This window comes from Enoplosus armatus, chromosome 22 (genome assembly GCF_043641665.1).
Source record: "Enoplosus armatus isolate fEnoArm2 chromosome 22, fEnoArm2.hap1, whole genome shotgun sequence".
Lineage (NCBI taxonomy): Eukaryota > Metazoa > Chordata > Actinopteri > Centrarchiformes > Enoplosidae > Enoplosus > Enoplosus armatus.
The window spans coordinates 15,837,162-15,863,880 of NC_092201.1; the positions used below are offsets into that span (position 1 = coordinate 15,837,162).

At 47.5% G+C, this 26,719-nt stretch overlaps 1 protein-coding gene across 5 annotated transcripts; it reads right to left on the bottom strand.

The window, feature by feature from the left end:
- Positions 1-16,504: 16,504 nt before the first annotated feature.
- nfyba (nuclear transcription factor Y, beta a) lies at positions 16,505-26,350 on the bottom strand. Of its 5 annotated transcripts, none has more exons than XM_070928742.1 (7): positions 26,265-26,350; positions 19,712-19,719; positions 18,749-18,879; positions 18,004-18,201; positions 17,330-17,408; positions 17,161-17,240; positions 16,505-17,071 (listed from the first exon to the last, which is right to left on the bottom strand). In XM_070928742.1, exons 1-7 carry the CDS (start codon positions 26,345-26,347, stop codon positions 17,039-17,041), a joined length of 612 nt encoding a protein of 203 aa, XP_070784843.1. In that variant the 5' UTR covers positions 26,348-26,350; the 3' UTR covers positions 16,505-17,038. The 5 variants fall into 5 exon arrangements, with proteins under 5 accessions (XP_070784843.1, XP_070784840.1, XP_070784841.1 ...); XM_070928739.1 differs by lacking the exons at positions 19,712-19,719; positions 26,265-26,350 and adding exons at positions 18,976-19,069; positions 20,866-20,910; XM_070928740.1 differs by lacking the exons at positions 19,712-19,719; positions 26,265-26,350 and adding exons at positions 18,976-19,069; positions 20,567-20,691.
- Between the last annotated feature and the right edge of the window lie 369 nt (positions 26,351-26,719).

A 26,719-nucleotide genomic window follows, 5' to 3' on the forward strand; every position in this document is an offset into this window, starting at 1 on the left:
TATTAAATGGGGTTGAGGTCAAGTTCCTCCAAGAAGCTGAGACATAGTTACAGCACATTTGTTCTTTTTACGTTTCTGTTGTGTTTACATGAAAGTCATAAATAATGAATAATAAAGTAAATAGAAGAATAAATAATAAAGTAAATAGAATAAAACTCATCTCAGCTGTAATAAGCTGAGATGTCATCAGCAGTCATTGTAATGGCGCGTCGAGCCGGGCCCACTGACCCCGGCGCCCTGTCAGTCTCAGTCATGCTAGTCGGACGAGTGGACGGGCTGACTTATTGGAATGCGGCCCAAATGGTAAAAAAACAAAAACAAACAAAAAAAACCAAAAGTGGCTGAAATTATCACAACCTGCCCCCCTGAAAATATATTATATGGTATCACTCTCGTATTTATTCCAAAACGCTGAACTCTTCCTTTAAGATTTAACTAAGAAGAGAGTAGGCCACCCCAAAGTCAGACCAAAGTGTCCACATCCCTTTGGACACATAGTATAGATACTGTGCAACCACGCATATCTACACGCTCCATCGTAAAAAACGACAGGGGGGGGTGGACAAAGTAACAGGAACACCTGACAATATAACGCGATTGGGTGCAAAAGCACAAGCAACATTTGTTGAGACTGCGGCAGAAACGGAACATACGCAACACAATGGCGGTATTTATTGAGGGAGATTATTGTGCTAGGCTTGCATGATGTTGTTACTAAGTTTCATGGAACAATTTGTGTGTGTGTGTGTGTGTGTGTGTGCGTGTGTGTGCGTGTGTGTGTGTGTGTGTGTGTGCGTGTGTGTGTGTGTGTGTGTGTGTGTGCGTGTGTGTGCGTGTGCTATCCAGCCAGTTCTCCGTCCAGCTTGCCAGGCACTCTGACTGTAACCCCCGGACTGATGTGCGTCCGAGCGTGAACATGTGCTATGCGCGCCAAATGGAGGAGAGTAAATAAATAAATGTAGCTGTCGCTCCAAAGCGCTGGTGGGACAAAGCTGCCCCGTTAGCTTGGTGACAGCCCACACAAAGGCCCCTCTGGCCCCCACGTGCGGCCATGCAAGCACGGGCTACTCCCTCACTGCACACCCCTGCTGCAACCAGGGGTTTTCAGGGCTTTAGCCGCCCCCATCCTTGTCCCATTGAGAGAGATAATTCAGCTCTGTGGGACTGAGGGGGGGGGGGGGGTTGGTGGGAGCGGAGGGTGAGGACGGGAGAGGAGGGGTCTTTGCTTTACATTGTGCGCTCCAGTGAAGGGAGGTGAGGAGCTGTGAATGTAAAAAACACTCGGCGGGAATAAAAGAGAGACAAGTGAAAGGGAGGAGAGAGGGAAAAGGGGGGGGGGGGGGGGGGGTGAAAGGAGAGAAAGTGAAGAGGGGTTTGAGACGCCGTAAATCTAAGACTGACCACACACAAGCACCCACAATAACACTTATTACGTGTTATCACAAACAACACACTCCCCTGTCCTTGGAAACCAGACTGGTATGTGTGTTTACATGAGCTGTGGGGTGTTAAAAGTTCAATGTTAGAGCTCCATCACCCCCTCATTACACACACACACACACACACACACACACACACACACACACACACACACACCCCCCTCCAATGTTAAGTAGAGATAAAACAGAGCAGCAGGAATTTAAGGCATTTATCTGTAGTCCGACGAAGAGGGACATTAACCAGCATCACCCTTACGTGTATTAATCACTGGAACCTACCGCTTAATTATTCAAGATTTATAATGTTTATTTGTCATATTCAACACATTAAAAAAAAAAAGAAAAAAGAAGAAGAAGAAACATTTGCATTTCAGACAAACTACCTTCGTTCTGGCTCTTGCATGGAAAACAACAGTTTTCTGAAAATAGAAATAAACGTAGAAAATACTGCACGCGTCAAATGTAAAAAATATAACGTTTGGATAAGCACATTTGGTCCTGCTTCAGGATGAAGCGTTTTATCGCAGCGTTACGCTGTTATATGCCCTGTGTCCGTCACAAACGACGCTTCCTGTCAAGACTTTTATTGTGAAACATTTGTAGGAACGCGGAATACTCAGTGACTTGTGACACTTGTGTACGTTGCTGCAAAACACAGCGGCCAGGACGTTAACACACACATGCACCCACGGTGACAGATATGGGACAATACCTCTTTAGATGAGATTTATATTGTTGAACTTATCAAATGAAAGAGACGGAAATGTACATCACATTTGAGTTGCCATGCACATTATGTGACAGGCAGCAGGATGTTTTTTTTTTTGTACTTTGGGTGAAGCAATCCTTCAAGGTCATTATGAGAGGCTCAGTGCGCAGGCTTGTTTCATTTCACACACACGGGCGCATACACTTTGCTCACAGCTAATGGAGCAGCAGCCGTGCTCTGTTTTCGTAAAAACCTGAGAGACGGGGGAGGGGGGAGGGGGGGGGGGGTCACGCAAAGTGTTGAGGCAGATCAAAAGGGTGCTGAGAAAGTGAGGAAGAGAAGACGGAGGGAGGAGAGGAATGGGGAGGCTCTGGATGAGGGAGGAGGAGGAGGAGGCGAGTGAAGGTCCACGACAGTACCAGTCGCAGGCCTGATTAATGGACACCTGGGTGCGCGGCGTGGCATGCTGGGTGGAGTGCAGGGAGTGCGAGGTTACAGTAGAGGTGAAGGCGAGCGTCTCTTTATCTGGAGCATCGGACAGTGATGGAACGCTGGGCTTTCACAGGGAGCGGAGGTTCCTCCCCTGAAGGAAACCTGCGGTCCACATGCCAGCCATGCCTGGCCTTTAAAAACAAGATCCGCTGCATCTGGACAGTGCAGTGCGCTTCCTAAAAAGGGTGCCTTGGACCTTCAGGGGTCCTTGAGGGTTAGGGTTAGGAATTTGATTTGCACAATTATGTCTTCACTTCCAAGGCAGCAGGTGTTAGTCTCAGCGGAGTCTCTGCTCTAAATCAGAAGGGCCGCATACAAATCCTACCAGCCGTTTTCCAAAAGAAACCAGGTCTGAGACCGGTCGCATGTCCAGTGCGCTCTGAAGGTCTATTCGTAGAGACCTTGAGATAGCTTATCCATTACAATAAGTTTGACAAAGTCGCGTTCGCGGGCAGGGACCGATTTAAAAACTCTCCACTTTCAAGGACGCATTGGACAGCAAATACCTGATCATCGTCTGCAGACAAACACGAAGCACTGACAGTGATAAAGAAAAGTACATTATGCCCGTGACAACTGAGCAAACTTAAAAACATTAAATACTATATATCAGATATTGGAGGGTCCTTGAATGCACCAACCTGCTTAACCAAATGTTCACCGTTCACTACGGGGGATTCTCCATCTCATCGCAGCGCATTTCAACGCGGCGGAAAAAAGACAACGTTTGAAAATCTTTTAAGGCAACAGACTTCAATCTTTAAACTCAAGTTCATAGTTGAGGAAACGTATTATTTCACACTCACACAATTCTCACTCGGTTGTAATCTGCAGCTGCGGTTGTATTAATAGCCGTCACAATCGGACACGAGGACCTATCGCAATCCCGGTTTGCATTGTTTCAAATCCTAGAAGACGCCGGGTGACTCGTCTGAGACAAAGACAGTCGAAGAAGCTAGGACGAGAGAAGGCCTTCTGGAGGTTTGCCAAACCCGGACCACGACGTATACCGGGAGGCTGTTTCTAGACTACTTCGTTTGATGAAGTGAACAATCTGTTGGATGTTGAGTCAACTCAGTTCTAAAAACTGATGCTATGCTTTGAAAATGGTGTCAACACCTGAGTGGGAGAGGGTGGCTCAAGGCCGTCTCCTGCCGCCACGGCCTCCTTGGGAACTGGGATGTTGATAAAGTTTTTTTTTTTTTTTTTCCCCCCCCAATCTATTGTTCTCTGTTCTCTCCCATGTACGCCAGCCAGCGCAGACACCAGACGAGTGTGCCAAGCAGGCTTGTTCGGGTAGGAAACGAACAAGCCGTGAACCCGCAGACGCGCACGAGACAGATGGTCTGCATGGGGGGGTTAGGAAGTCCTGGAGGGGACTGATAAACTGACAGCGCTGCTCTCTTCCTTTAGTCCGGGATCCAAATGCTCTATTTAGACATTGACTTGAAGCATCTAACGATCCACTGCACGTTTTGATCAGATTCTATTAGCCGCCGTTAGCAAGAACGTTGCCAGAGGCATGTTCAAAACTAGCCAGTGCAAAGAGAGGTTGAGGGAAAACCATATGTTTGTGAGTAGACTAAGAAATGCATGTTCATTCAATACAGAAGTGAGTTTTCAAAACTTAAGTAGCGCTTTATCCACCCTTCCTGGACCTGGGACACCATGGACATTTGGCAAGTGGACCTCCAGTAGAGTAACCTGCGTTCTATATACAAAAAGTTGTGGTGAAAAAGTGCAAGAACATCCTTACACCAATACCAAGTGCTGCTACAGGGACAGTTTGACATTTTGGTGAACGTGCTGCCACTTTTCTACTTTCCAACGCAAGCCATCTCCTTGAATAACATCTAAAGGAATAGTTCAGCACAGGTCCGCCCGGGAGGATCGATCGATGCCACTCTCACGTTTGACTAACCGGCCGCTGTGGCTCGACGGGTTCCTTCAGTCTCAGCTGGTTGTCCTGGCAACCTCCCGGTGATGACAATACTTCAGGAAGTTACTGCGGCCAGTCAATAATGTTGAAGTGTGAGTTTACTTACTGTGTCGAACAAACTACTCATTCCTCGGGTCTACACGGCCCCAGTTAAAGGAGCAATGCTGCAAGCCCATCTTTTCCCATCAGAGAGGGGGTTTCCCACGCGCCGCCTTATGATGGAGAAGAGGTTTTAACTGAGCGGCGAACTGCAGATTGATCTGAAGTGTTTCTGGCTCTTCCAAAAGTTAAAATAAACGAGGAGGAATCAGAATCTCTCACTTTTACGCCTGAAAACTGCACAACCCGGGCTGATAACAGGCCGTTAAACATACACACACAGATGCGCGTTCTCACGCACAAAAATATGTCGGGGGGGGGAGAAAAGAAGTGCTGACAGCCTTCGGATGGAGCTCGGGGGCTGTGTCACACGCTCCAAAAATAAAAGCCTCCCCATCTGAATCCACCTAGTGTAATGGTGAGAGAAGCAGCAGGTGCATAATTAAAGAAAAACACGTTCCTCGCTTCTCAGCCAGGGGAGGGAGGTCGGGGCGGGGGGGGGGCAGCAACTTCATTATTCAGGCTCCTTCTGTCCACAGCTATTGGGAGGACTGTGTGTGTGTGTGTGTGTACTTGGAGGGAGGCATTGGAGAGCCCTTAACTGTGGGATGGAGGAGGTGGGGGGGTGGATGAGCCCTATTCTTCCATTACGCATGATTATGGCCACTTTCATACGGGTTTCATACAGTTCACACGGCAGCGAATGTATATGCTTCCCAAACAGGTCAACAGCAAACCCCCCCCCCCCCCCCCACCCCCCCATCAATTTGTGCACAAATCAAGGCAAGAGGAAGACAAAAAGACGCCTCAAGTTTGTCACGTTTTTCCTCAGGCAGCGTCCACATTCCCCCCCCCCCCCCCCCCCCCCCCCCCCAGTTCTTTTGGCCTGTGAGGGCCTGCAGTTGTCCACAAATTGAGTACAACAAAAAAACTTTTCTGCATTAATCAGCCCCCCCCCCAGCCAACTTTTATTCACTGTGAGATTTTATATGCAGCAGTATGACAAATACAACACACTAACTTTAACACTAACACCCCAGCAAAGGATCACAGGGGACGCGGAGGTGATTACAACAACTGACTTACTTTGAGCAGCGCTTTAAAGGCCCCCGCTTTGCCTCCAAGCTCCCTCGAGTGAAGTCGTGAGGGGTCACAAGCAGACAGCCCCCAGAAGATGGGAACCGGTGACCACTGGATTAAACTACCCAACAGCGCCCAACAAGTACTTCAAAGGGGCTCCACTTCCCCCCCCCCCCCCCCAGCCACGACATGAAAATACCGCCTGAGGAGAGTAACTAAGTACATTTACTCAAGTACTACTTGAGACTTTCCTTGAGCATTCAAAATCCCCTCTGTACTTCTACTCCACCACATTTTTTTTTTGGGGGGGGGGGTTCCACCTCCGCATGACACTGATCCATCATCTGCGTCAGAAACATGGAAAACTATAATATACCTGCAGGTGAGAGGGGGCAGGACGGCTTATTCTAACGGGCTCCAGCGCGCACCTGTCGCCGCGTCCCAGCGGCTAAAAAGAAGCGTCATCCCAGAGCCCCCAGAGCCATCACAGGGGGGGTGGGATGGGACCTAGACCTCTACTCACCGAGTGAAAGCAGCAGCCACGGGATCCTCATGGTCGCCCTCATGCCTCGTCTCTGCCCGTCTCCTTCTTCTTCTTCTCCTTCTTCTTCTTCTTCTTCTTCTTCTCCTCCCCCCGGATCAGACTGCGTCCCGCACGCACCGCCGCGCTTTACAATCCGTTACTTTGCGTCCTGGGGACGTTCTGGATGCGGACTACGAGCCCGAGTCCGGCCGCTGACTGACGCCGCCCTGTCACGCCTTTTCTCCTTGAATTTGTATCTCAAGTAAAACGATCTCTCCCCCCCCACCCCCACCCCCCCACCCCGGAGTATTGTCCAATTTTTTTTTTTTTTTTTTTACACCCCCCCCTTCTCTTTCCTCTTCTTTTAAATTGAAAGCAAAGAATGCTTTTGTTGGTCTCTGCTGCTTCTGTCTCTCCTCTCTCTCTGCAGAGTTTGGGGATTTAGGGTGGGTGGGGGGGCGGTGGGTGTTTCAGCGGTCTCCTTGGCTGTACCGTTGTTGCTCAGTGTCTCTCTCTCTCTCTCTCTCTCTCTCTCTCTCCCCAGCAGCTCGGTGCTGTATTGTACTCAGTCAGTCGCTCACCCTCCTGCAAAGTGTTCAGCTGCTTGCAGCCAGTGTGGCAGACCAGGAGCATTGCCCATACCCCCCCCCCCTCCCTCCCTCCCAACCAGACTGTCCCTGCCTCCCTTATCATGAGGAACCAGGGGCAGGCCCAGTCCGATCCAATCCCAGAGCTCTGGACGGCCGCTGCCGGGACATTTTGAATAACAAAGGAAGCTGGGAGACAATGTGTCCCTCCTGGGGTTTTGACTCTTTCCTAAAATGGCCCGTGACTCAAGGACGCGGGGGCGAGGTCACGGTGGCACCGGTGCCGTTTGATCGCGGGAAAAGGCCTGTTTAGATCCACAGAATCAGCATGGGGGCTGTTGGGTTTCCTGTTTGGGGGCTTGCGGTTGGTCAGCAGTCCCAGACTTCCACCGCAAAAGCCTGTGTCTTCTCTCTTGGTTTCCTCACCCGAGCGTTTGGAACAATTATTTTGATCCACAGAGAGAAAGTCTGTGACCCTCATTCACACCGCCATCACCTCCCCGCCTGGATTAGACTCCTGCAACAGACTCCTGTCTGGGGTGCCCACCAAAGTCCTGGACAGGCTCCGGTATGGGGCAAAACTCAGCTGCCAGGGTCCTCACCCGCACCAAGCCCTGGCAGCACATAACCACCCACCCTCGTCCACCTCCGCTGGCTCCCGGTCCAGGTCCCACATCTCATACAAAAATCCTCCTTCTTACCTTACATACCCCTGCCCCTCCAGTACCTTGTCAGACCTCCTTCACCCCTATACCCCTCCGTCCAGGAACCCGGCTTTTTAAATGATTCATTTGTGTTTTTGTTTTTTTTCATTTGTAAAGAAAGAATGAAAGACGCCACATGTTTGACGTAATTATTATTTAATTCATTCATTTTCTTTCTTAAATTCTGAGACACTTTCACACAAGCATTCAAACACGAACAAAAGAGGCTTGCCTCTGTTTAATAAACCCATCCTGGTCGTGCCTCTTCTTGCGCCGGGAGTTTTAACGAGAAACGTCCATTTGTTCCTTTTTCCATTAGCCTGCTATGACTTCATTAATTCACTCTCGAAATGGGCACACTGGTCCAGCTGGCGTTGTGTTTGACTTTGGGATTAAAGTCAGGCCGCTTGGCCAGATTGTCGCCCTGCAGGAACCGCCGGGGTTGACTCAGTCGCTTGTAGCCATGGCGACGCATGCTCACAAACGTCCCAGGAATTGCTTTCAGGGCACTTCTACCATGCCTCCATTCACTTAGCTCCGAATCTCTCCCGATTGACGGCTCGCAGCTGGAATCAATCCAGATCCTTCTCCACGATGGCGCAAGTGCAACAGCAACAAACATTTGTAATCGTCCAACCGCTATTGTGCTTCTGGGGACGGGATGCAAGCTCCGCTGGCCGTCGATGGGAAGTCTGGGGGGGGGGGGGGGAACATAGGAGAGATAACATCGAGGGTGTGGAGGTTTTAGTGGGCGTTTTCCTTCCTTCGGGAAGCTAGGAGTCATTAATGAAAAGCTTCAGAGGCCGAGCCTCAAAGACACGGCCACGACTTGGCGTGGCTGTGATCAATACTATCAACGGTGGCTCGCGTAGTGACGATCCCAAACACAGAGCTATCCGCCGACTCTGTGTCTGGGATGCTAGTGCTCATTGTTTTGCTTTTAAGTGTCTTTAAAAAAGGCGGTTGCTAACAAGCGGCTAAATGAGACTACAGAGGTTGAACACGCACTCACTGGTGCCGCCTTTACGGCCTCGTTGTGTTTATGCTTTATATCTATCTGTCTATGTATATCTGTATCTATCTATAGGCTCTTCAAAGTGAGGCCCCTTGGCTTTTTGTCGAGGGAACCAGGGGGCGATGCTAACTTCCGGGTTGGCCTACAAAAAAAAAATACGTCATCCCTGCAGCGCTCTGTAGGCAACTGTTTGCTAACGTTGCGTTACAGCTTGTTGCAGTGCCCCCAAGTGGCCAAAAAAAAAATCAATGAATGTAGCTTTAGGTAAATGACCCCAAGTGTGTTCAGAAACATATTCAAACAAACATTTGAAGTACTGGGCACTTATGGGCGTCCTGTCAACCGGACCTTGTGGCTTCTCCTCTACGGCACAATCATTTTTTTCAAACACGTTGTTTTTATTTTGGACCTGTCCAGCTGGGCGGGATGCTTCTCTATGCGCTCCTGCCGTAGGAGCGGTTGGGGCGAGGGGAGGCGAGGGGAGGCGAGGGCGTTATGTCAGCTGTGTTTGCACTCACGCAGCCAGATTAGCGCCGATGAATGTCTGAGCGTGCCCGCCCGCGTGCCTGACCGCCAGCAGCCGTCCTAATTTTCCGCAGCCGGTCAGAGGAATGCCGCGTTAGCTTCTGTGCTTAATGAGCGGTTTGATCCTAGAGCTCCTCGTGGGTGTCGCCCCCGCCATCACCTCTGCATGGCCCTGAGATCACTGAGCAAATGACAGATGCCGGGGGGGGGGGGGGGGGGGGGGGGCATGTGTCACAGAGCTTCCTGAGTGTGACGGAGCTTGCTTCCCATGTCATCGGCCCACTTGTCAGCTGTGACTCACGAGTAGGAAGCCCCTCATTCACTTTGATGTAAACCTTTGCCACTCATAGACTGCTGAGCGCAACTATATCGTCTCACTGCAGGCTGTGCGAATGATTAGCTCTTGCAAACACAACATTCTCAGGTTTTTAGATTTCAGTTCCTGGTGGGGGGGGGGGGTGTGTCAGACACCGGCTGACTCCTCGCACCGGCCCAGCATCGGTCACCCTGTGTGTGTGTGCGGTTAGAACACTGCTGGCACCGGGCCGTGCCCTCTCATGTCCGGCGTTTGGAATTCCTCAGCCATGAGCTCAGCCGCTCCGTGCCGGCCCGGCGCTCCCGCCGTTTTGTCCTCTCTCTCTGGGCCCGAGGCAGAGGTTGCTCTCCCTCCCTCTGCCTCATTAGCCCGCCACAATGAGGCGGGCATGCCAGGAATGTGAGAGCGCATTCCCGTACACCCCCCCCCCAACTCCCCACCGGTAACCTCCTCAGCACCTCCTGGGTCTCCTTTAAACACCTCCTCCCACCTTGGTGCTCCTCGACGCTCCTTTCCCAGCACCATGTTAGCTTTCTGAAATCCTCTTGAGACGTGGTACCAATCGCAGGGTGGCGTGAGATAAGAGCCGAGTCCTCCCCATAGTTTAGTGCAATTCCTTTTTTTTTTTTTTGGTATCAGCTCCGAGCAGATTTATTGCAGCTCACATCTGCGCGCCAGAGTTAACGCGCTCTCCTCTTTTCTGCGGATTTGACCGACAGTTGTGACTTACTTGTGGGTTTGTCATTCGGGATTTTGTGATGTTCTCTGAGAAACTGACAGCATTGCAGTAGAAAACCATCCATTTGGCATCAAAAGCCACAGTAAAGAAACATTTGATCCTTACTATACAAATGCCAAAAGGGCTGTTTTCTATGATTCATTTCTTAGATTTGTTAAATAAATATTGATGTGGTTATTTTTGGGCCACTTAGGGGCAGTGAACAAGCTGTAAAGTTGTAAAGCAGCACACGGCAGACCACGACACTGGCTCCCAATCAGAGTGATGTTTGATAAATTCACCACTGGATCTGACACACGTGGGTTTCTTCCGATTGGTCCTCAAGTCTTTGTGTCTTATCCCGCTGAAACCCGCTCTTGTTCGGTTTTCACTCCCTTTCAAATACAGACTTGTGGCATGGCCGCTGCCTGGTCGTGGGTACGCTTGTGTTGTATTACAGTTACATTTAATTTAGTTTTTTTTTTCTTTTCCTTGACGGGAGAAAACATTTTGAGTTTTTTGCCATCATGCTTTTGGGTGAACAGGAAACAGGATGTGATGTTTTTTTTTTTTTTTTTTTTTTGCCTAATATTGCCACCTGCACCATATAAAGTCATAAACAGTATTTAGGAACTTTATCCCTGGCGAGAAGAAGTCGCACTGACTCCTGTGAAGTCCGACTGAAATCACATTTAGTCATCGCCTCCTGTTGTCGACTTTTTTTTTTTGAATGCCTTGTTAATCGTTTTCGGCAGAAAAAGGGGGTCACAAATGTTCCTTTTCGCCTCGGCCAGCTGGAGGGGTGTGTGTGTGTGTGTGTGTGTGTTGGTGTCTGTGTTTGATTGACAGCAGCTGGCACCATTCCATCAAATGGAAATCACGTCATCAACATTTCTCCAAAATTCAGCCCGACGCGTTTGGCGTCTGCGGGATCTTCTCTCTAATTCTGCGGGTTCGAGTGAAGTTTGGTTGCCCACGGCGACTTCGTACTGATCCACAGGAGGTACAAAGCTGTTGAGGAGGCTAAGCAGCTTTTGGATACTGTTATTGTTGCAGTTTACAGTTACCGAATTCCTAACGCAAATATTCATATATTATATTTCGCACATTTGCACGGCGTCCAGCTGCGGGGATGAGCAGTATTTCATAGGGTCACGGCGAGAAGCGAGAATTCCCCGTCTTTCATCAGGCCTTCGATGTTTGCTGCTCTGTTCTGCACATCTAGTGTGGGAGGAGGCCTGACATGAGAGTAATGACAGGACGCAGAACACTCCACACCTTGTAATCAGAAGGCTGGTACCAAGTGGAGCTGCATCTGGACTCTTAAGTACAGAATGTGTGTGTGTGTGTGTGTGTGTGTGTCAGGAGGTTCTGCTCTGAGCAAATGCCTCTTTCCTCTGCTTTGACTGTGAGAAGCTTTCTTGTTAACCCGCCTTCCTTCACTTCACACCACCCCGCAATCATCTTCCCCTTTCAGAATGGATGGGGAGGATAAGGGGTCGGAGGTTAAAGGGAGGAAGGAGGTGACGTAGGATAGCCTAAGAAAGGAGTGGAAGGATGGTGTGTGTGTGTGTGTGTGTGCCCTGCAGGAAAATTCTCCAGACGCGATGCCTGAGAGGAAGCTATCGGGGGCCGAGGAGCCTCGGAGGAATCAGTGACAGCGGGGGGTCGAGCCGACGGGGCGCATACCTCTATCAGCCCGTGATAGGACACACAGAGCACAGACTTATCTGGAGGTGCTACTATGCGGCTACATGTCTGACTGACACCGCAAACTGTCGGCCAGATCCACAGCAGACTCCCTGGTTGAATAAGGCTCTGTTTTTTTTTTGGGGTGGGGGGGGGGTTTGCGAAGAGAAATCTCCCCCGGGCAATTTACAGCTCGCTTTTTCTCTGGCAAACATCAGCAACAATGTGATACTTCATTCCGAACAGGTGTCCTATCAGCGTCACACTGCTTCGGAAGCAGAAGAGGTTAAATGTCAGCGTGCTCTTGAGCTTCTGGCCATATCACCTTCAGCTTCAGTCCTAAAAAGTGCTCCGAATGGTGGAACACTTGGATATCTACAAGTCGTACGACAACCGAGCAAACTCTCTGCCGGTGGTTAAAATCTCCAGAACAAGAGAGGAAGTGGGCCTTGGGATTGTGTCCCAGGAAATGTTTCCTGTTTGGTCAAGTCCCTCCAAGAAGTCCTCATACTTTTTGTTCGGTGGTTGGCGTATGGTAGTGTTCTGACTGTGGGTTTGCCTCCCATCACAGACCTGCAAATGAATGTTAGCCTTCTTATTAACCGCAACCACAACCTTTTCCTATCCTCAACCAAGTGTTTTAGTTTCTAATCCCAACTATACCTTAACCGCAGACCACAAGAGGTCGCTTGTCAGGACAATATAACATTTGTCATTTTAGGGATTTCACTATTCCTGAAATCCACAAAGGACGAATACGAACACTTTTGGAGATTCCCCCGACCTTTCCTTGCTGATACTGTATCGGGTGACTGTGAAGGCCAGAGCACACGATGCGCATCATTTTCATCCTCATGAAACCACACAATGAGTCTTCATAGCTACATATCTACACGTAGAGTGGCCACAGCGATCCCTTCGAGTTGAACCTTCCAGCAACTCCGTCGGGACAAAATGTCAGCTGCACACAAGATCTCAGAGAAACTGCAATTCAGTTTGCTGTTTGAACTTTGCCTTAACATGTAGACCAGTGCTGTGCTCTGTTTTCAAGGCAAGAGGAAAAATCCTTTTTAAATAAAAGCCCTATGGTCTTTCCTCTAGTGCCACTCTCAGGACACACTTCACACTTCAAGCCCCGCAGACGGCAAGAACAGCAAGTTAGTCGGTACCTCGTCCTTTTAGTCCTCCCCAAAATGGGCAGTAATCAGGAATAAAGCCACAGTAAAACTTGAACTTTCAGTCTTACTAGATTGTTTGCTGTTATTTATAGCGTCTTAAATATAACAATGGGATGGGTGGATGGGGGGGGGGGGGGGGGGGGGTTGAACAGACAAATAGGTAGGTAAAAAAAAAAAAGGAGGAAAAGGAAAGGGAGGAGGTGGGTTGTGTCTTTGTTGGGAGTAGCTCTTCAGACAGAAGATCGATGTGCAGCCAGTTTATTGTGAGAAATGTCTGATTTGTCTGTCCGTCAAGGGATGTGCGAGCCCTCGGGCAGACAGCGAAGCGTGCTGTTTATTCACAGAGCCGGGGCGGCTCAGGAAACAGCCAACGGGAGCTTCCCGGGGAAGAAGGCGAGGGGCGATCCCCGCGGTTCTATAGGAGGAAATGAGTCATGTGGGGCGTGGGTCTGATGGAGACCACTTCCAGCCCGGGGGCCCTGAGGTGGGGCCACCCACAGGAAATGTGACATTTTACATTACATGTACATGGAGGTATTTAGCTTATCAAGAATGACTCGGTACAAGAAAGCCTAATGTCAGAGATTGCCCGAGATTACAATCGATGATACACTTTTCCTGCGACCCCGAAATGGTATTTAAACTAAATTAGTTTAGACTGTCGGGAATAGACAGAAGTCACGTTTTGCACGAGGCATATTGGAGCGTGTCAAAGAGGACACATCTGGAGAGGGATTTTGGTTTCAAGTGGCAAAGAAGGATGGACAGCAACTGGAGGGACTCTTGAGGGATCGCTACCACCTGCAAGGCGAGGGTCACGTGACCGACAACTCCATCTGAAGGTGTCAATAGGCTACTTGTTTGCTGCCTTCACTCAAAACCACAAATGCCAACCTCAAGAGGAAATGTCAGGGGATCATTAAAGTCATGAGGATTCATCCTCTGGGAACCATGAGGGTCTTTACTGAATTTGGTGCCAATCCATCTGTTAGATGTTGGAATGTTTCACTGGATGCGCGATAGCTGCTGGGGCCGCCAGAGGATTTATCCTCTGGGCACCATGAATGTCTGCACAAAATATCATGGCCATCCAATATTTAGCCGTTAGCCGTGGCCAGCTGATGATGCAACACTGTGCAAAATGTACGAATGTGCTTATAAATAAGTCCTTCATTTTTATTTTTAAATATTGTGATTTAAAAAAAAATGACCTCACCAGAAAAGCAGTTACCGTGTTCCGCTAACGGCTTCCTCGTGTTGGATGGCGACCAGCTGATGTGGTCAGCTTGGGCCAAGCCTTGTTCAAACTAAAGGCGAGTTTAAGTTCGGTCCCTGTTAACCTCCGAGGCTGAGGAGAAAGTCGTAGAGGCTGGGTGTTTGTCCTCCTCCTCCCTTCAATCCATACCCAAAGAACGACTGGCGTAAAGTTGTTAATTAACCACAGGTGTCGACAGGCGGGGGGCAAAACTACGTCCAAACGCCACCTGATTCAACACGCAGTTTCTCCCTGAGGTGTTCCTGCATTTCAGCACGGTTATCTGACGTATGGTAGGTCACCTGCGTACACACAGCACCTGTTTGATATACGCTTAAAAGGAAAACATTTCCCTGGCTTTCAATAAATGACTCAAGAGCGTGCAATATTTTACAGGTGAGTCCGATACATTTATGAATATGAGCAGTATCACCAGTCTACAGCATTTTGTGTGTGTGTGTGTGTGTGTGTGTGTGTGCGTGTGAAGGAGTGGGAGGGGCATGTTGAATGTAGAGGGTCTATGGGACCACCATTACTAGTAAATCTGAGTGTCATCTGCGTAGCTATGATCAGCAGTGTTATTTTCGGGTGTTCATTTAAATGATCATCATCAATTATAACTGTCACGGATCCCCCCCTGGTCATTCATTCATTCATTCATTTTAGAGCCAACCACTCCCTCCTGCCCTCCTATAACCCCCCCCCCCCCCACCCGCCGGTTTCTCTACCTGACCTGCTCCACCCACACTCCCCATTTCCTCCGATTACCTCGCATATATTTGCAGCATATGCCCACTTCTCCGATACTCCTCTGTCAGACTGCATTTTGCAATGAGCAAAGCCCCTGTTTACCTGATCCTGCCTGCCCGAACCCCCTCCCTGATTTCCTGGACTTCCGATTCTACGTCTGGATGGAGTTGAAAATAATGTCGAGCGCACTTTGAAAGTTTAAACAATGCCATTTTCATTCTAACAAAGGGTCAAATAACTATGTGAAAGGTGTCACTCTACCTGTGTGTATATAGATCTATATATTGCATATGGGTATTAATTATTATAAATCTACATATACAATTAAGATGACAGTTAGAAGTTAAAACCCCTTTAATGAGTACTGTAAGTATTGATTTATAGGAGACCTTTAGTCTGAAGGTTTTCCTTCCTTAAAGCTCCTTGTTGACACGTTTCACTCAAAGGGTATTAAAGATATGTAGTTTAGCACGAGATATAAATGTTCTACCAAAAGGTGGCAGTGTTTACTACGAAAAAAAACTGACCAGTGCCTGATGAACCCTGAACTTATCTCAGCCGGTATGTGCAGAAACCGAGGGGAGGGGGGGGGGGGGGGGGGGGCAACATCTGGTGGGAGTATCCAGCCGAGGTAAAGTCACACTGAACTAACTGATAAGGTCTCTGGCTGATATTTTGGGTTATAACCGGACCCGGGGCATCACACGGGGTATGGCTTTGCTGTTTCAGGCCTTGGACTACCTGGCCGTAGGTGAGCTCCTGTCTGATTGTTGTTGATTTTAATGTTTTGAAAAACTGCACTGATGATTTGATATTTTATTGTTAATTCATTCAATCATTTTTATAGTTTTTTTTTTTTTTTAGGTTTTTGAATGTGTCCAGTCAATTTAAAGAGACCTAAACTCACAGAAACTGCTTCAGATACAAAACCCATCTCCGTTAGCTTTGTTCTGAGCACAGCTCGCAAATGAAACCTTCAACGCGGTCCCTGGACCAAAGTGGTGGGGCGACCGACCCACCACGGAGTATTCACAGTACTTCCCTCCCAAGTTTGAGCTCCAGCTTTACTGTACATAATGAAGTGATGCACACTAACTGCACCTTATTTATATTATATACATCAACGCATTCCATTTGTTTTATTTTACAGTCTGTCATTTCGGGCCTGTTTTGACTGCGTACGCTGCAGCACCGAACAAACACAAGTTTCCATTCAGAGCCATTCTGAGTACGGTCCTTCCTAGAAGCAGGAAACTCCCCAGTCCCCTCTTGTCAGGAACACAGCATGAAGACGTCATTTTGGGAACTCCGAGGACGTCCTTACTAATCCTCGTCTCTACAGTCCATGGGACAGAGACCGCGTCATGAGTTTCCCCGGGGAGGACGAATACAGGAAGAAGCTGCAGACGCTTCGGACACAGACACAGAGGGAAGCTTGAACCTTCGCTGAATATTCATTTGGGTGGTAAATAAAAACGGCGAAAACTTCCACTTTCGAATTTTTATTCAAAGGATTTACAATACATTAAAGCACAAGTTTGTGAACTTACAAAAGAGATGCATGATCTGATGTGACAATATCAACTTGGCTTCTCTCGGTTCAAACAGAGAAGGCGTTCAAAAATAAGCATCTAATACAACACTTCACCCCCCCCCACCCCCACCCCAGGGCTCAAAAGAAGAAAATGCATAAAAGCAAACACATTAATACACACGCACGAAAAGGAATCCGACCACTAAATAATGTAATAAGACTAGCCTTTAAAATAAAGCCTCAATTTCCCAGCTGCTTTGGATGCACTCCAAAACATTTGGTACCTCACAACTAGAAACTACACTTTCTACTGAACAGGTAGTGATTTCTCTGTACATGAGGGTTTCTGCGGACGCAGCCCCCTCCCCCCCTCCCTCCCTCCCTGTCCGTCTGATAACCTTTACCCTGTGGAGGGGTCAGAGGTCATCTGGCGAGTATGGGCCTGGTAAGGAAGCCGCCGTGTTCAGGCTTTGGGGTAAGGCCTCGTCATGAAAACTGGATCTGCTGTACGGTGGGAATCTGCAACGCGGACACAGAGTTGAGTTGGAGTTGAGTTATTTTATCACCCCACCCGCATGAGTGTATGAAATGCGAGCGTGTAGTCTTACCTGTTGATATGAGGTGGTGTACACCATGACGTTCTGCTGCTGACCGTCTGCTGTGATAATACCAGCTGGCAGTGGATTTGCTGATGAGGGAAGAAAAGTGGGGTTTTTAATGAGACCGAACTTCAAGCTTAAAGGAATAGAATGAGAACAGAAATGCATTTCTACTTACTGAAGCTATCGTCTGTGAGATCCTCCCCCAGGCTTTCTCCCACTGCCACCCCTGGAATCCCCTTCTCCCCCTTCATGGCCTGGGGGGAAAAAAAAAACACACACACCAGAGGAACAGAAAACGTTACGTTACGTTATCAGCATCTGGAACTAAACAGGAACGTGGTGTGAACTGGAAATAAACGGATTCCAGTTTCGGGTCTTTGCAGTTAGGTTATAATAATAAAACAGCTTCTGTATAAGAATTTACAAAAGAGCTTTTCTGATTATTTGAACGCGATTTAGGGTAATCAAATTACTACCTAACTGATTGTATTGAAGCATTTTTAGACAGTTGTGACTCTACTGCTGTTCCCAACACACCATGCTATGTCTGTTGCCAGTTTTTCTGCCCAACTGAGCTGCTTTTAATTGTAATGGGCAGAAAAAAGAAACATTTAAATCAACACTGGGTGACTTTTGAGCAATTATTAGACTGAAATCAATCTGGAAACACGCCATCCAAACCTACTCTGAGGGACGAACAAACACGACAGGAAGATCAGAATTTGAGGTTAAATAACACGAGTAACAACAGTTTCATCTAACTATTCTTCGATTTTAAGCAAAGTAACTGGGGCCATACTGTCGCAGTCCATGTTGACGTGGTCGCTCGGACCCCCGTTTGCGTCTCACCTCTCTGAACTTCTGCAGGTACAGCTTCAGCGGCTCCACGTACATGTCGAAGCCCAGCGTGGACATGGCGAAGAGGATGTCCTCCCCGTTGATGGTCTTCCTCTTCTCCTGGTGGCAGCGCTCGCTCGCCTCCGACGTGATGAAGCTGATGAACTCGCTCACGCACTCCTGCACGCACTCCTTGGCGTCCTTCGCAATCTTGCGGAGAAAAAAAACAACAAAAAAAACGGAAACAAATTACAGAAAGGAAGATAAACAGCTGCGTGCAATAAATACGTGTCCGTGTTTACACCAAAAACTGAAAATATGTGCTTCTGTGTTGGCTGACGACCTCTGATGGGACCGCATTTACATTTTCAAATCATCGTCTTCTATGCAAAAAGCTGTGTTTACGTTCAGTGTTCACTCGCCAAAAATGCCCCGCGTGAACCTTTTAGGTCTGACAAACTCGCTGAATGCATTCCCTTCCTCATAAAACATTTGCAACGCCGATTTGTAAAGTATAGTGTGAAACTACTGGCAGAACTCATAGAGAAACTGCTCATTTCATGAAAATGAAATGAAGAATATTTACGTATTCATAGATTCAGAATTTTTTCAACGGAGAAGGAGTAGATGTATTTTTAAGAATTAGAAAAGTAACTGAACGTCACACTAAAAATGACTGCAAAAGAGAAAAGCTAAAATCTTCATAATGAAACTTTGATCACTCCTGCTTCTTCCCTTCCCTCTCTCTCTCACTAACCTTTCCAGTCTGAGGAACGGCGTTCTTCATGATGCGAGCCACGTTGGCAATAGGAAGATATATGTCCTGCTCCCTGAAGTTCTCTTTGACACCGCCGTCGTCATGGTCATTCAGACTCTCGTCTGCATCGTCTACAGGGGACAAAACACACGGAGAGAATCAGCTCCGCGTGACCTGGGCCGAAACGGCAACACTGCTGATGCTCGTTTCCGAGACGATCTACACACCGTCTTGAGACTGGAGGACGTAGTGGCTGGATGCCATGTACTCTCCGGTGATCCCCAGCTGGGAGGCGTCGGTGGTCGAGCTGTCTCCGTCCATCTGCAACACAAACCAAACGCGCGTCTCGTTGAAACAACTGAAGCTGGAGCGCTACATCTCAAATTCACTCCATGGGCTCACGCGAGAAGTTTGACACGGACCATTTCCTTTGGAATTCAATGACATGCTGTTTTTACTGAACTCAGGACCGTAACATGAAGTAAATAATAACGGCTGCGCTGTGGATTCCACACTCTGAAAAGCCTGACAGGCTGACCTACATCATTTAAAGCAGGGAGAACTAAATTAAAGTACTGAAAGTATCAGTGGATGACAAGCTTCTCCCACGATTTCCTAACTTCCTCAGCTGATCCAGTGCTGTGTACTATTTTTATAAGCAAACCTTTTGGCCTATAGATCCGACGTAAACCTGCTTTGGCTATAATAACTATTCAAGAGATGCTTTGGCACACGGTTGGACTGCTTTCATGGTCTGTGGGTATGTCTGTGCGTACTGTACACCTGGCTCAGCAAACACGAACATCAGATTAAAACCAGAACCAATTCAATTCCCTTATCCTCGCTTTGAGCAATGGTCAAGCTGTCATGGTAATACAACTCTGAGGTGTTAAAAGTATAGTAAAGTATGAGTAACCAATAAATGGCTGTAGCTGACTCAATATGCATTACTTTAACACACACCTTTTGGTCTATTGTCTCAGTACACTTGTACAACATGTACACATACTGTGAACTTCTGCACAAACTGCACAGCTCATTCATGTGAAAAACAGATATATTCAAATGTTTTTTTATATATTTTCTATTCTCTTGTTGTGTATATCATATCATATATACATACATATAAATATATATTTACTTATTGTCTCTATGTTTCCAATATACCAAGGCTTGTATGTGAGTACCTACCTTGGCAATAGACTCGATACTGATTGTTGACGGAGCTAGCTACAGCATCTGACCTCGCTACTCATTAGCACGCTGACTTAGCGGAAAAAGCGGGTTATATGTTTCTGTTTTAAAAGACGCCAATTACTTGTATAGCCTCTTTTAGATGACGGGTGTATTTCCAGAGGCGGACAACGAACCCCACCCACCCCCCAGCGCCCTCCACCTCCTTTATATTACACGCAGTGTTATATGATGGGTGTTTGCGGGCTCGGGGGATACATTCTGACGAGAAATTCTGAATTTGACCCTCCACTGGGATTGCAAGCCAACTTAGCTAATTGTGTTGGTGCGGTTAGCATTGCAACTTAAATGGAGGGGGGGGGGGGGGGGGGCGTGCTAGTTAGAGTAGCTGGAAACCCGCGGTGAAGTCAGTTTATGTTAGCCACACGCTAAACATACTGGTCTGTGTTTAGCTAACGTATGGTATGCTAACTAGCAGATTTCAGACGCGGGTAGCTATGTGGGATATTTAGCTAACGTTAGCTAATGTTGAGCCACGAAAGGAGTTAGCTAGCCAGTTCGCAGCTCTTTATAACAGCTAATAAATTCAACTTAATGAAGAGAGGCTGTCCAGCGGGCTATTACCTTCTGTAGTTAACCTATTCAGGTACACAGTGTCCCTTGAACACATTTTCATTGTGAATCCACTGCAACTGGCGCCTGCAGAGACTGTGTTGGCCTGTTCTTTGTCGCGCACAGCAGAGCAAGACGTGGCCGGGGCCGAAATGTTAAATAGTCATTTTAAAGTTTCGCCCGCTGGATACTTCCTGATGAGCAGCCCTCATTCACTCAGACAACAAATAAAAAATCAGACAGAGACGGACATTTCCATTCGAGCTAACGAGAAATCGGTTAGCAATCATTGGCCGGAGCCAGGCACAAACCTGCAATGAAGCCCTGGTTGGTTACCTTCCTGAGACGGCTGTTTGGTTGGACAGAAAATGGCTGCGAAAGGACCAGTCCCAGCGCGGAGTCGCGGCTGCATTACCGCCTCTGGCCGGCAGAGGGCCGTGCTGCGTTCAGGGACTCCCCGCAAGCTCCTACCTCACAGGTTTAGAGTAAATTCAGCGGTGGAAACAGTAGTGACCGTGAAATTTTAAACGTGGGTCGTGTGTTCAGTCGAATGTGGTAGACGATTTTAAGATACAAATGTGTGTTTTGGCTGTTTCTAGTTTAATAGCGAAAGCCAAGCACTGAGTCACTGCATTCTGTAACATCGGTCTTAATCGCATTGCGTCTTCCTAATTCCTACGTTTATGGCAGCACGGCAACGCATCTCTTCTAGGCTACATGTTTCCCGCAAATGTCTCACCCTCCCCTCTGTGTGTATTAAGGTCCATGAGGCGAGTTCAGAGAAGTGGTAATATTTCACCTCAGTCAGTTTTGACAGAAATAAAATAGGCTGTAATACCCCGAACAGCCTGTCTGCCAACAAAAGTCACAGCCTATTGGCAATTGTATCGTATCTATAGGTTTTAAACAGTTCATTATGTTTATGTTTCTGAAACCTGTTGTACCAGCTGTCAAGTTAACGTGCTCAAATCAACCTGACATGCAAGGGTTTCACCACACGATGGCGCCATGTCACCGTTGCTTTCCCCAGTAATACCGCTCAATACAACTACAGTATTTTCAATAGGGAGCTATTATCATCAAGGCATTTCTGTCCCTGTTATTTGATTGCTATTTATGACATTTCACTGTGATTGTAGCAGATATGATTATGATATGATTCTGGACCTGCCTCTACACATACTACCTCACTATTACTTATTCTTACATGTCAGTGCACTACATACACTACATGGACAAAAGTATTGGGCCACCTACACATTACACCTACAGGAGCTTTTATGACATCCCATTCCAAATTCATAGGCATTAATATGAAGGTGCCCCCCCCCCCCCCCCCCTTGCAGCTATAACAGCTTCCACTCTTCTGGGAAGGCTTTCTACAAGACTTTGGAGCATGTCTGTGGGAATTGTTGCCCATTCATCCAGAAGAGCATTTGTGAGGTCAGACACTGATGTTGGACGAGAGGGCCTGGCTCGCAATCTCCGTTCTAGTTCATCCCAAAGGTGTTCAGCGGGGGTTGAGGTCAGGGCTCTGTGCGGGCCAGTCAAGTTCTTCCACACCAAACTCATCCAACCATGCCTTTATGGACCTTGCAGCAGAGCTTTGGCGACTTTTCACGCACTATGCGCCTCAGCACTCGGCGACCCCGCTCTGTAACATTACGTGGTTCCTAAATGTTTCCACTTTGCAATAATACCGCTTACAGTTGATCGTGGAATATGTAGGAGAGAAGAATTCAGTGAGCTCTTCAGAACGACTCGTTCTTTCACAAATGTTTGTGAAGGCAGACTGCATGGCTAGGTGGCTTGATTTTATACACCTGTGGCGATGGGACTGAATGAAACAGTGAAATAGTGCAATACATACATACATGTATATATACACATACATATACATTGCTGTTGTATATATTTTTTACTTGTATTTTTCACTTAAATATTGTAAAATGTGTGTATTTTTTATTTTCTATTTCTTATTTTTATATGTTGTACATACTTTTATCTCTAACTTTATGCTGCTTTCCACTCTTGAATGGGAGCACCGGGACCTGTACAATCCCCCCCACCCCTGGGGATCAATAAAGTATTTCTGATTCTGATTCTGATTACATGACAAGTAAACTCGATTGACTTGCTTTTATTTTTACAATCTCAAAGTCTTCAAGCCGATGAGAAGTCTTCTCCATCCGTGCAGAAAACGCACAAACAAAACGGTGCGCAATTTGTTGGTGTACAGAAATCAGTTTTGAGTTCCTCCGCATGCGTCCAGCTGTGAACTCCGGCTCCACTCCCAGTGGTCAGAGGACACTCCACCAACTCAGCCGCATAATTACTGCTAATCTGGTCAATGAACGCACACTTTGCCAAAGCGCAGCTACAGATAATTATCATATTAATGGGCTTTATGGTAATGGGATGATCTGTGAGCAGCTCTAGAGGGAAGAGGAGATGAGATGAAGGGGGCAGGAAGCTGGGATTGTTGAGAAGGACAAATTAACCCGTTTCAATATTTAATTTCTCTCTTTCTCTTTTGCTGCCCGACTCCGTGGCTCTCATTTATCCAGCCTTTTCTTTCCTCCTCTCGCTCCTTTAGGAAGCTGTGGGGTGGAGGAGGAGGAGGAGGAGGAGAAGGAAAAAAAAAAAGGTGCTGATCCTTGACCTCGCAGCTCCCTCTCCAAGAGGCACCGAGTGGGGTGGGCGTTTCCATTCTCACACGTCTGAAGAGACAGACTCTATGGGAAATATGGCTGGAGGTTGATGGAGCGTGGTAATTAAAAGAAAGATCATTAGAATGAATTGTGTGACCACTGATAATTGAAAAAGAGCAGTAAAAGAGTAAAGAAATGTACGCAATACACGCAATTCAGGGGTTATATATATAATATAGGAATCATCTGCAACAAGTGATTTCAAGTATACAATTTCTGTCACTAAACTACCTTTTAATAGGAATTTGTTTTTGTGGTTTTAACTTAGTTCCAGCGTGGATGGATAACTTGGAGTCGGTCTGGGGTTCAGATGTGATGTCGATCAGACTTCAGAGTATGTGAGTCTCCAAGTGTACGGAGCCTGGACTGCCCAGGTGTCCATGTCATGTGCCCCCAACGCTGGAGATGAAGTGTGGTGTTACTTGAACAAGCTGGAAGGCCATAGTGGGCACCCACCCCGGGTCAGCCCAGGCCGGCATCCCCCCCCCCCCCCACATTATTTCATAAAAGCAGCTGTGTTAAGGCATAAAATGGCTTCCCTGCTGCTTTTTTTTTTTTGACACCGGCAATGGTATGAATCCACCGTCGCCTCCCGGATGTGGTGCTATGCTGAGAGGTCAGCCTTGAGATTATTTCCCTTCGCTCCTGCTGTCTGAGGTCAGTGCCAGAGCAGCAGATTCAAATGAGTTTGCTGCTCTGGACGCTGCCTGTCTGAATTATTCATGGCCAAGAGCTCACAGTCAGTGCCGACTCTGAGGGCGCAGGGCCGCTGCTGGCCGTCGGGGGTGTCCTAAGTGTAGCCCCTTACCCTGTTCAAATACCTTCAAAGGTCCGAAACAACCCATGAAATGCAGTTTGACGCCTGCCAACATGATTGCAGCTCCTACCTGGTAACTGAAAGGTTGTTTCTGCCTCAAAGTGATTTCATTCATGGGGGAGAGGGGGGTACATTTGACAGATTATAGCCCACCCAGTCCTTTCTCCCTGTTCAAATCCCTTCAAAGGGCCAATACAACCCATATAATGTAGCCAAAAAAGTGATTCCAGCTCCTATCTAGTGACTGAAAGGTTGCTTCTGCCTCGAAATCGCTTTTTGGCAGGTGTTAAAACTGCATTTTATGGGAATATAGCAATTCAAAGCCAGTTCGTAATTGTGATTCAGGATCTCCTGTATTTGAAACAATGAAAATATCAAATCAAACACTGCAGGAATGATTGCGCCTCCCACATAAAATAGAAATACAGCTTTTAGAAACTAAATACATTTCCTCCTTTTACGCAATAATGTTAATCAAAAGGCTGATTGTTAGCAATAACTAAAGCGGTTGTTTGTTTCTGCCACCTACTGGCGTAAAACATGCTCCTGCAAAGCCCCCCGACCAGCATCGACACCCCAAATCTCTTGAGTGTTGCGGTCCATTGCAAACATAAACACATTACTCCAGCACTCCGATGCCTTCGCCGGCTCTCGGTGCAATAAAGAATCACTTTAAACTTTGAAATCCCGCTTCACAAACATACATGTTTATTAAATGCAATAATGAAAGAAATGTGCAGAAACAGAGAAAACGATGTCACGGGAAAAGTGTGTGGAAAGCTCGTGATGCACTGACGCCTTTGTGCTTGAGCATCTATGTCTTTCTCCACCGGGCCAGTTTAGAGAGCCAAGAGAAGAACTTCTTCTTCTTCTTCTTGGTTTTTTGCTCTGGCTCCGGCTCTGGCTCTGCAAAGAAGACCCCCTCCCTGGCTTGTGCCCGCTCCACCTGCAGACGCAGCTCCAGCCGGGTCAGCTCTCTCTCCGGCTCCGGCTCCGCTTCCTCTCTTTTGATGGGGATGTTGAGATCATACGGAGTCTCGTCTCCCTGTTTGGCGCCCGCAGCGAAGCTCACGGTAGGCTTGAGGCGGTTTATGATTTCCGTGGCCACAAGGCTGCAGGCCAACAAGGCCATCTGAGCATCCTCCATCAGCCCCTCTCTACTGAGCCAGGTGGCTTTGAGTGACTGGCACAGTTCCCGGCTCAGTTTTACTTCTTGCCCTGGGTCTTCGAGGCGTTTAAGGTTTTGGAGGAAGACTCGGTTTCTCACGTATTTCTTTGCCTCCTTTTTCACCAACAAGTGGATATGCTCCGCCATCTCCTTTTCGAATTTTGTTTCTCATGGTCTGAGAGTCCTTCAGGTGCCTTTTGGCAAACTCCAGGCGGGCTGCTATGTGCCTTTTACTAAGGAGTGGCTTCCGTCTGGCCACTCTACCATACAGGCCTGATTGGTGGATTGCTGCAGAGATGGTTGTCCTACTGGAAGGTTCTCCTCTCTCCACAGAGGAACTCTGGAGCTCTGACAGAGTGACCATCGGGTTCTTGGTCACCTCCCTGACTAAGGCCCTTCTCCCCCGATTACTCAGTTTAGATGGCCGGCCAGCTCTAGGAAGAGTCCTGGTGGTTCCGAACTTCTTCCACTTACGGATGATGGAGGCCACTGTGCTCATTGGGACCTTCAAAGCAGCAGAAATTTTTCTGTAACCTTCCCCAGATTTGTGCCTCGAGACAATCCTGTCTCGGAGGTCTACAGACAATTCCTTTGACTTCATGCTTGGTTTGTGCTCTGACATGCACTGTCAACTGTGGGACCTTATATAGACAGGTGTGTGCCTTTCCAAATCATGTCCAATCAACTGAATTTACCACAGGTGGACTCCAATTAAGCTGCACATCTCAAGGATGATCAGTGGAAACAGGATGCACCTGAGCTCAATTTTGAGCTTCATGGCAAAGGCTGTGAATACTTATGTCCATGTGATTTCTTAGTTTTTTATTTTTAATAAATTTGCAAAAATTTCAAAAAAACTTTTTTCACATTGTCATTATGGGGTGTTGTGTGTAGAATTTTGAGGAAAAAAATTAATTTAATCCATTTTGGAATAAGGGTGTAACATAACAAAATGTGGAAAAAGTGAAGCGCCGTGAATACTTTCCGGGTGCACTGTACACACCGTCTTGAGACTGGAGGACGTAGTGGCTGGATGCCATGTACTCTCCGGTGATCCCCAGCTGGGAGGCGTCGGTGGTCGAGCTGTCTCCGTCCATCTGCAACACAAACCAAACGCGCGTCTCGTTGAAACATCTGAAGCTGGAGCGCTACATCTCAAATTCACTCCATGGGCTCACGCGAGAAGTTTGACTCGGACCATTTCCTTTGGAATTCAATGACATGCTGTTTTTACTGAACTCAGGACCGTAACATGAAGTAAATAATAACGGCTGCGCTGTGGATTCCACACTCTGAAAAGCCTGACAGGCTGACCTACATCATTTAAAGCAGGGAGAACTAAATTAAAGTACTGAAAGTATCAGTGGATGACAAGCTTCTCCCACGATTTCCTAACTTCCTCAGCTGATCCAGTGCTGTGTACTATTTTTATAAGCAAACCTTTTGGCCTATAGATCCGACGTAAACCT